The following is a 10,000-nucleotide window of genomic DNA, read 5'->3' on the forward strand; positions in this document are numbered from 1 at the left end:
CTCCTGTGATCCCCCGCCCTGCTCCAGCTGCAGGGTGAACTGGTTGTCATGGCGACTGAGACGGACCAGCAGCCATTGGCCCAGGTCCACCCGGTGGGCGGGGAGCTGCAGGGCGTGGCCCCCGTCGCCCAGGTGTGCTCGAACGGCCAGGTGCCCCCCCACAATCTGAAGGAGATGGCAGAATATGAACCAATCCGGCCCCCCCCGCATAATAACCCATGTGACCTCAGCGATGGGGGCGGACCTCCAGGATGATGTAATCACCGCCGTCCTGTGATGTCACGGCGAGCAGCGTCCCCAAGGCGGCGCGGGTCCGAAGGAGCAGCTGGACGGAGGAGCGGCGGGACACACCCCCCCCCAGCTGGTATCGCGCCATGGCCCCCGAACCAAAGGAGAACTCAGGGACCGCTGAGGAGGAGGAGGGGGAGGAGGAAGAGGAGGAGGAGGAGGAGTCAGTGAAAACACAGCACTGACTCAGAGTCTCTGAACAAGGAGGACAGGAGGAGGAAACTGGACCAGATGGTCTCAGCCAGGGTTCAGGAGAGACGTGGATAAAAATGAGAAGAAAAGTTCAAACTGGTGCTGGAGGACGACATGAAGACAACGCAGAGAGACATGGATGAAGAAGACAAAGAATTGTTGTCTTAGAACAGGAACAACTAAGAATGGATGATGTGGAACAAATCCTTTGTGTGAAGGAAGTGATCCTCACTGGAATCACCACCAGGCTTCGTACGAAGGGGGAGAGGAACCTGAACACAACCAGACTCTGGAGCAACCAGGGAGTTCTCTGAGGGATCTGGAGATAACTATAGATCAGACCAGCAACGACCAACACCTGGACCAACACCAGGACCAACACCTGGACCAACACCAGGACCAACACCTGGACCAACAACTGGACCAACACCTGGACCAACACCTGGACCAACACCTGGACCAACACCTGGACCAACAACTGGACCAACACCAGGACCAACACCTGGACCAACACCTGGACCAACACCTGGACCAACAACTGGACCAACACCAGGACCAACACCTGGACCAACACCTGGACCAACACCTGGACCAACAACTGGACCAACACCAGGACCAACACCTGGACCAACAACTGGACCAACACCTGGACCAACAACTGGACCAACACCAGGACCAACACCTGGACCAACACCTGGACCAACAACTGGACCAACACCTGGACCAACACCTGGACCAACACCTGGACCAACAACTGGACCAACACCAGGTCCAACACCTGGACCAACAACTGGACCAACACCAGGACCAACACCTGGACCAACAACTGGACCAACACCTGGACCAACACCAGGATCAACACCTGGACCAACACCTGGACCAACACCTGGACCAACACCTGGACCAACACCTGGACCAACACCTGGACCAACACCTGGACCAGCACCTGCAGGATCTTCATCAGAACAAAGGGGCTTTCTCCAGACCAGATGAGAACAACGGTGACCAGGAGAGCAGAGGAGTTGGTGAAATACGATCAGTAAAGGTGGACAATAGTTACTACAGCAGAGATCAATACAACACAATCACTTCATAGAGGGAGCCTCTGCCTGTCTGCTGAGGGACGTGGAGATGATCGTTATATTCCTGTGGAGGTCACCTTCCTGTCTGACACCTGTGATGTTAACATGGTTCTGCTCTGGGTCATATCTGGGACGAGGCTAATATCTGGAAGTGGATCAGAGGATGAACTGGTTGAAGACATTTAGAGTCTGATTGGTGACGACGTGATGAGAGAGAGGTTTGTTGGTTCTGGGGGGGTTTCACAAACTTAATGTCTTCTACCCATCAGCCCTTTATTATGGGATGTTGAAGTGAGTGACGAAGGAGTGACGTCTGTTACACCTACACGTCTGAAGATACATAAAATAAAAATAGAAAGAAGACGCTGCAGAACTACTGTAAACAAACAAACAAACAGGTGGTTCTGGGGGCGTGGCTTCTCACCGCCATCACACGAGCGTCCCGTGAAGCCGGGGTCACACTCACAGCTGAAGGAGCCCCGGTGGGCGTGGCAGGACGCCCGGACGCCACAGGACGGACCCCTGGGCGTCACACACACCCCGTCTCTCAGCCCACAGCCAGGAGCGCTGGCCACGCCCTCTGATGGAGACGCCAGGTCGTACACCTGAGGGGAGGAGTCACGTGACTGGAGGAGGACACACACACACACACACACACACACACACATACACACACACCTGACTGTCCACCACCAGGTTTCGGATGCAGCCGCTGAAACCATGGAAACGCCTGTGAGATGTTTCCTTCACTCCACCCACCTGGAGAGGCTGGAAGACGTTCAGGTACCTGAGGATGAGGAGGATGAAGAGGAGGAGGAGGAGGAGGAAGAGGAGAAGGAGGAGGAGGAGGAGGAGGAGGAGGAGGAGAAGGAGGAAAAGGATGAAGAGGAGGATGAAGAGGAGGAGGAAGAGGAGGAGTCAGATGCTGATGACATCACGTGATGATACCTGGTCTCAGACTCACCTGTGAGTTCCGGGCGTCTCTCCTGCAGCGCTGCAACTGGACTGATTGGTCTCGTGGCCGTGGACCCCGCCCCCTTCCTCATTGACCCCACCCCCTCCCTCGCTTGCTGCCGCCCCCTCACACTGGTCCAGGGTCAGCTGCACCGCCTGGAGGAGGAGGAGACACAACACCCAATGAAACCAGCACTTTCAGTTAGGCCACGCCCATCATCCATGATCCACCCCCACCCCTTCCCCCCCACCTTCCCGTTGCTCCTGACGTCCAATCGGTGCCAGCGGTGGTCGGTGACCGTGGAAGTGGGCAGGACCTTCAGGCTCAGCGTTCCTGATCCGTGGTTGATGTTCAGAACCGGAGCGCCGTCCCTCAGCTCTGGGTGGGCGGAGCACATTCTGAGTGTTAGTCACACCCTGGAGGACCACGCCCCTCTAAGGTCACGTGACCGGGATGTGCATCAGAACATGTGTGACCTCATTGATCCTGTCAGGAAACGGATTCCCAGAGATCAATGCTGGAGCCGGCGTCCCGCCGCTGGTCCACAGTGAGGTAATGCTAACGACCCCCCGCTAAAAACCCCCCCGCTACCAACCCCACCGCTAACGACCCGCCCCCCTGCTAACGACCCCCCCCCCCCCCCGCCAACGACACCCTACGCCCTCTCTAGAAGCTCCGCCTACAGCTGTCTGATCCAATAAGAAGACGACACACTCACGGATGGAGATGAAGTCCTCCAGCTCGCTGGAGTGGGCGGGGCCCAGCGGCCCGTTGTAGAGGAGCAGCCCATTGGCCGATTCTGCCAGGAACTCCAGGGAGATGTGGCTTTGGAAGCAAGGCATGATGGGAGGGAACCAGGCATAGCCCCGCCCACTGAAGCTGCGTTTGGTCAGCTGACACTCAGGCCCGTCGAACGTGGGAGGACACGCACACCTGGGTCACCAAGGGCCAAAGGTCAGAACCGCATCAGGACCAAAGGTCAAAACCGCATCAGGACCAAAGGTCAAAGGTCAGACACCCACCTGTGGCCCAGGGGGCCGTCCTGGCAGGTGCCCCCGTTGAGGCAGGGGTTGTGGGGGTAGGCGGAGCAGGGAGAGCGGGTCACCTGCCGGGCCCTGCAGCCACACCTGGCGGTGGGCGTGGCCGTCAGCGACACCAGGGTCGTGTTCCCGCTGCTGAGTGCCGCCGGCGCCCGGCTGAAGGTCACCCCTCTGCTGCAGCCCCCTGATACGCTACAGTCTGTGAAGGCACAGTCGTCCACACCCACCTGGGTGATGGACACACCCACTACGGCCTCCAGCTGCAGGGGTCACATGACACAGGGTCAGCTGACACCGACAGAGATCTATTCTGGAGCTGGCGGCGTTCTTCATGGGGTGAACCCTTCACGCTTCACCTCCTGCCTGTCGCAGCACCGACCACCGTGATCACACGCGTGAACACACGGGTGCACCGGAGTGTGTGTGTGTGTGTGTGTGTCCTCTGCTAACATCGCTGGATGCCCTCATAAATATTCCCTCATTAAATCTTTCAAGCTCCGCCCACTCAAGCGTTTGGTTCCAACGCCTTTGGGTCATTTAAGCTCCGCCCACTCCTTGTGGTTTCACTTTTCACCGCCGCTGAATCCTGAACCAATAAAAGACGTTTGTGTTTCCCTTAAAGGGGAAACCGCTAACCGCTAGCTTGTTAGCACTGGAGCTAGCTGTTTGGAGCCAGACCCTCTGCTCACCTTGGCTTTGTGGGCGGCGACGTACCCAAGCAGCTTCTCCCTCCTGTAGAATGGCGAGCCGTGAGCGGCGAACCAAACGTCAAGCAGGTCCAGCCCCCGCCGGCTGGCCACGCCCACCGAGAAGACATGGACGTTAGCTGGTAGCGTCCCCAAGAGGTCCGCCAGGCCACGTCCAAGACGGGAGAAGGGACTGGCCCCGCCCCCGCTGAAGAACTGCTCCACGCTCAGGTCTGGGGAGGAGGGGAGGGTCATTCTGAGGACCAATTAGGACGAGGAGGGGGAGGAGTCAATCTGAGGACGCACTTCTGAGGCAGATGGAGGCGGAGTTCTGCAGAGCCTCCTGGGACAGCTGGCGGACCTCCACCCGTGCTGTGGAAGTGACCTCAGGCCAGGGGGGGTCGGCCACGCCCACCCGCAGGTCGTAGGAGCCCTGTGGAACATCTCCCATGATGCTTAGCTCCCCCGAGCTCTGGTTCAGCCCGAACCACCTGGGGGGAGACGGAGGTCAGGGGTTACGTCTGGGGGGATCAGGGGTCACATCTGGAGGTCAGAGGTCAAATCAAAACTCCTTTTCCTCTTCCTCGTCCTTCCTCTACCTCGCTGCTCGGTAACCCACTTCCTGCTCCGCCCCCTAGGGTCAGTTACCTGGGGGGGTTTCCCTGGAAGCGGTACACCTTCTCACCACAGTCGTCCGGGTCGGGCGACGGAATCAGCCCCAAGAGCGTCGGGGGGGGGGCGCCTGAAGGGGCGAGAAAAACCAGTGAAGAAAACGAACCCCCCGGGTGTTAAGGAAGCCACACCCACCGGGGGGCGATGACGGCTCATTGATACGGCTGGCCGTGGTTAGCGTTAGCAGCCGAAGGTGATTAGCGTTAGCAGCCGAAGGTGATTAGCGTTAGTGGCTGGATGAGGTTAGCATTAGCGACTGGAGGTGGCTAGCGCTAGCTGGACGTACCCTCATGGCTGTACACGATGAAGTGGGTGTGTCCCGAGGAGTGGGGGTGGTCGTTCCTGTCACCGATGACGACTGTCAGCGTGGCGGTGGAGCTGATTGGAGGAGAGCCGCTGTCCGTCATGAGGATGGGGAGGCGGTACTCGCTCTGCCGCTCACGGTCGAAGGTACGTAGGGCAGTGACGGTGGCGCTGCCGTTCCCGATGTCGGTCAGGTTGAAGCTGGTGGCGTCGGCGGTGAGTGGGAGGAGCTGGATGGCGAATGGGCCGCCATTGGGGGCGGAGTCACGGTCGACTGCGTGAAGGAGGAGTGAGGTCTCGTTCATCCGGACCGCCTGTGGCGCCGCCGAGTTCTCCCACACCACGGGCCGGTAGGCCGCCTCCCACTCCGGGCCGTTGTCGTTAACGTCGAGAACCGTTACCATGACGACGGCAGTGCCTGTTAGGGGCGGAGTCCCGGCGTCCGTGGCCAGGACAGCAATCCTGTGCTGCGACGCCTTCTCCCGGTCCAGAGCCCCACCCACCAGTACCCACCCGGACCGGTCCACCAGGAACTGGGCGTGGGGGTCGGAGGGCGGAGCCACGCTGTAGGAGACACGCCCGTTCACGCCCGAGTCCCGGTCAGACGCCGTCACCTGGGCCACACGCGTCCCCAAAGGGACGTCCTCAGACACGGCCGCCGCCTCAATGAACTGTGGGTAAAACACGGGGGTGTGGTCGTTGGCGTCCTCCACCTGCACCAGACAGGAAGTGACGCTGGAGAAGTGGGCGTCGTCCGCCCGCAGGGTCAGGTTGAACGTCCTCTCCTGGGGCTTCTCGAAGTCGAGCGCCTTCTGCAGGCGGACCACGCCCCGCCGGGTCACCCGGTCCGTCTCCACAAAGAACCTCCTGTCCTCGTCCCCGCCCACGATGCTGAAGGTCACCTGGGCGTTCTCGCCCTCGTCTTCATCAGTGACCGAAACCACCACAACCTCGCTGTTCACCGGCAGGTCCTCGCCCACCTGGAGACGACAGGAGGAGCCTGGTCAACGCCCGGCCGACCCGCCTGGGCGTCGCCCAGCGGACTCACCTGAACACCCAGCGGACTCACCTGGGCGGTGTAGAGTGTCTGGGTGAAGAGGGGCGGGTGGTCGTTGACGTCGGTCACGGTGATGGTGGCGGTCCCGGTCCCCGCCAGCCCCCCCCCATCCCGCGCCTCCACCAGCAGCAGGTGCTGAGCCTGTGCCTCGCGGTCGAGGCGCCGGGTGGTGCGGACGGCGCCGGTGCTCCCGTTGATGGCGAACAGCTCCAGGTCGAGGCGGTCGCGGGCGTTCTGGACGATGCGGTAGGTCAGCGCGGCGTTCCCGCCCTCACGGGCGTCGTCCAGGTCCAGCGCCCGCATCTCCATGACGGCGGTGTCGGCAGGCGAGTTCTCCGGGACACGCCCCACGAAGCAGCCGTCCATCTGCAGGGCGGGGCACGGGAAGAAGGGGGCGTTGTCGTTGATGTCGCGGACCTCCAGGAAGACGTCGGCGAAGCCCGTCAGCCCGGCCCCGCCCTCGTCCGTGGCCAGAACCAGGAGCCTCCAGGAGGGGCGGTCCTCGCGGTCCAGGCGCTGCTGGCCGTAGATCCGCCCACTGCGCTCGTCAATGCTGAACTCGTCCCCGGCGCCCTGCCCCCGCAGCGAGTAGCGCAGCGCCGTCTGGTCCGCGTCATAGTCCGGGTCATTGGCCCCCACCTGAGAGACAGGGGACGCAGTTCACTGCTGCTCCTGGGGGGGGCGCCATCCACACCAGGACCAGAACCAGAACCAGAACCAGAACCAGACCTGATCCAGGTGGTGACCCCTGACCTGCAGGATGAGGGCGGGCAGCTGCGACAGCTCCTCCCACACGGGGGCGTGGTACTCGCTCTGGGTGAAGACGGGCGCCTCGTCGTTGCGGTTGAGGACCTGAACCACCAGTAGGGCCTCGTTCTCCCACTTCCCATCGGAGGCGACCAATCGGATCTCGTAGAGCCGCCGCGTTTCGTAGTCCAGTGGCCGCGCCACGAAGACCACGCCCACCTCGGGCTGCACGCCGAACGCCCCCATGGCGTTCCCCGACGTCAGCTGGTAGCGCAGCCGCGCGTTGGCGCCTGCAGGCAGGAAGTGAAATCAGCTAAGTCTGAGTCGCTTCCTGTGACTCGGGGCCAGCCGGGTAACGCCCCCTGAGGTCAGGTAACGCCCCCTGAGGTCAGCTAACGCCCCCTGAGGTCAGCTAACACTCACTAACAACCATTAACACCCACTAACACCCACTAACACCCATTAACACCAACTAGCACTCATTAACACCCACTAACACCCACTTACACCCACTAACACACATTAACACCCACTAACACCCATTAACACCCATTAACACCCAATAACACCCATTAACACCCATTAACACCAACTAACACCCATTAACACCCACTAACACCCACTAACACTCATTAACACCCACTAACACCCACTAACACCCATTAACACCCACTAACACCCACTAACACCCATTAACACCAACTAACACCCACTAACACCCACTAACACTTATTAACACCCATTAAGACCCACTTACACCCACTAACACTCATTAACACCCACTAACACCCACTAACACTCATTAACACCCACTAACACCCATTAACACCCACTAACACCCATTAACACACACTAACACCCATTAACACACATTAACACCCACTAACACCCACTAACACCCCTAACACCCATTAACACCCACTAACACCTACTAACACACACTAACACCCACTAACAGACATTAACACCCACTAACACCCACTAACACCCATTAACACCAACTAACACCCACTAACACCCACTAACACTTATTAACACCCATTAAGACCCACTTACACCCACTAACACTCATTAACACCCACTAACACCCACTAACACTCATTAACACCCACTAACACCCATTAACACCCACTAACACCCATTAACACACACTAACACCCATTAACACACATTAACACCCACTAACACCCACTAACACCCCTAACACCCATTAACACCCACTAACACCTACTAACACACACTAACACCCACTAACACCAAATAACACCCACTAACACCCACTAACACTTTTTAACACCCACTAACGCCCACTAACACACATTAACGCCCGCTAACGCCCGCTAACGCTGCTAACGCCCACTAAAACCCATTAACACCCACTAACACCCACTAACGCCCGGTAACACCCATTAACACCAAATAACACCCACTAACACCCACTAACACCCACTAACACCCATTAACACCCACTAACACCCACTAACGCTGGCTTACACCCACTAACACCCACTAACACCCACTAACACCCACTTACACCCACTAACACCCACTTACACCCACTAACACCCACTAACACCCACGAACGCTGGCTAACACCCACTAACACCCACTAACACCCACTAACGCTGGCTAACACCCACTAACACCCACGAACGCTGGCTAACCCCCACTAACACCCATTAACATCCACTAACACACATTAACACCCACTAACACCCATTAACACACATTAACACCCACTAACACCCATTAACACCCACTAACACTCATTAACACCCATTAACACCCACTAATGCCCACTAACACACATTAACGCCTGCTAACGGCCGCTAACGCCCACTAAAAACCCATTAACACCCACTAACACCCACTAACGCCCGCTAACACCCATTAACACCCACTAACACCCACTAACGCCCGGTAACACCCATTAACACCAAATAACACCCACTAACGCTGGGTAACACCCACTAACGCTGGCTTACACCCACTAACACCCATTAACACCCACTAACACCCACTAACGCTGGCTTACACCCACTAACACCCACTAACACCCACTAACGCTTGCTAACACCCACTAACACCCACTAACACCCACTTACACCCACTAACACCCACTTACACCCACTAACACCCACTTAAACCCACTAACACCCACTTACACCCACTAACACCCACTAACACCCACGAACGCTGGCTAACACCCACTAACACCCACTAACACCCACTAACGCTGGCTAACACCCACTAACACCCACGAACGCTGGCTAACCCCCACTAACACCCATTAACATCCACTAACACACATTAACACCCACTAACACCCATTAACACACATTAACACCCACTAACACCCATTAACACCCACTAACACTCATTAACACCCATTAACACCCACTAATGCCCACTAACACACATTAACGCCTGCTAACGGCCGCTAACGCCCACTAAAAACCCATTAACACCCACTAACACCCACTAACGCCCGCTAACACCCATTAACACCCACTAACACCCACTAACGCCCGGTAACACCCATTAACACCAAATAACACCCACTAACGCTGGGTAACACCCACTAACGCTGGCTTACACCCACTAACACCCATTAACACCCACTAACACCCACTAACGCTGGCTTACACCCACTAACACCCACTAACACCCACTAACGCTTGCTAACACCCACTAACACCCACTAACACCCACTTACACCCACTAACACCCACTTACACCCACTAACACCCACTTAAACCCACTAACACCCACTTACACCCACTAACAACCACTAACACCCACGAACGCTGGCTAACACCCACTAACACCCACTAACACCCACTAACGCTGGCTAACACCCACTAACACCCACGAACGCTGGCTAACCCCCACTAACACCCATTAACATCCACTAACACACATTAACACCCACTAACACCCATTAACACACATTAACACCCACTAACACCCATTAACAC

The 10,000-nt window shown here is 57.7% G+C and overlaps 1 protein-coding gene across 1 annotated transcript in view; it reads right to left on the reverse strand.

The window, feature by feature from the left end:
- The window catches only part of si:dkey-22o22.2 (neural-cadherin), a 43,035-nt gene that overhangs the window by 5,614 nt on the left and 27,421 nt on the right, over positions 1-10,000 (reverse strand). The window contains exons 17-30 of the mRNA XM_068323480.1: positions 7,029-7,312; positions 6,288-6,914; positions 5,202-6,198; positions 4,892-4,985; positions 4,550-4,734; positions 4,247-4,476; positions 3,540-3,817; positions 3,236-3,450; positions 2,768-2,895; positions 2,527-2,672; positions 2,241-2,349; positions 1,987-2,167; positions 245-408; positions 1-165 (exon numbers count right to left, since the gene is read on the reverse strand). The exon at positions 1-165 is cut by the window's left edge and continues 94 nt beyond it. Coding sequence (XP_068179581.1) covers positions 1-165; positions 245-408; positions 1,987-2,167; positions 2,241-2,349; positions 2,527-2,672; positions 2,768-2,895; positions 3,236-3,450; positions 3,540-3,817; positions 4,247-4,476; positions 4,550-4,734; positions 4,892-4,985; positions 5,202-6,198; positions 6,288-6,914; positions 7,029-7,312 — 3,803 coding nt within the window. The remainder of the gene's footprint in view (positions 166-244; positions 409-1,986; positions 2,168-2,240; positions 2,350-2,526; positions 2,673-2,767; positions 2,896-3,235; positions 3,451-3,539; positions 3,818-4,246; positions 4,477-4,549; positions 4,735-4,891; positions 4,986-5,201; positions 6,199-6,287; positions 6,915-7,028; positions 7,313-10,000) is intronic.

This window comes from Antennarius striatus, chromosome 9 (assembly GCF_040054535.1).
Source record: "Antennarius striatus isolate MH-2024 chromosome 9, ASM4005453v1, whole genome shotgun sequence".
NCBI lineage: Eukaryota > Metazoa > Chordata > Actinopteri > Lophiiformes > Antennariidae > Antennarius > Antennarius striatus.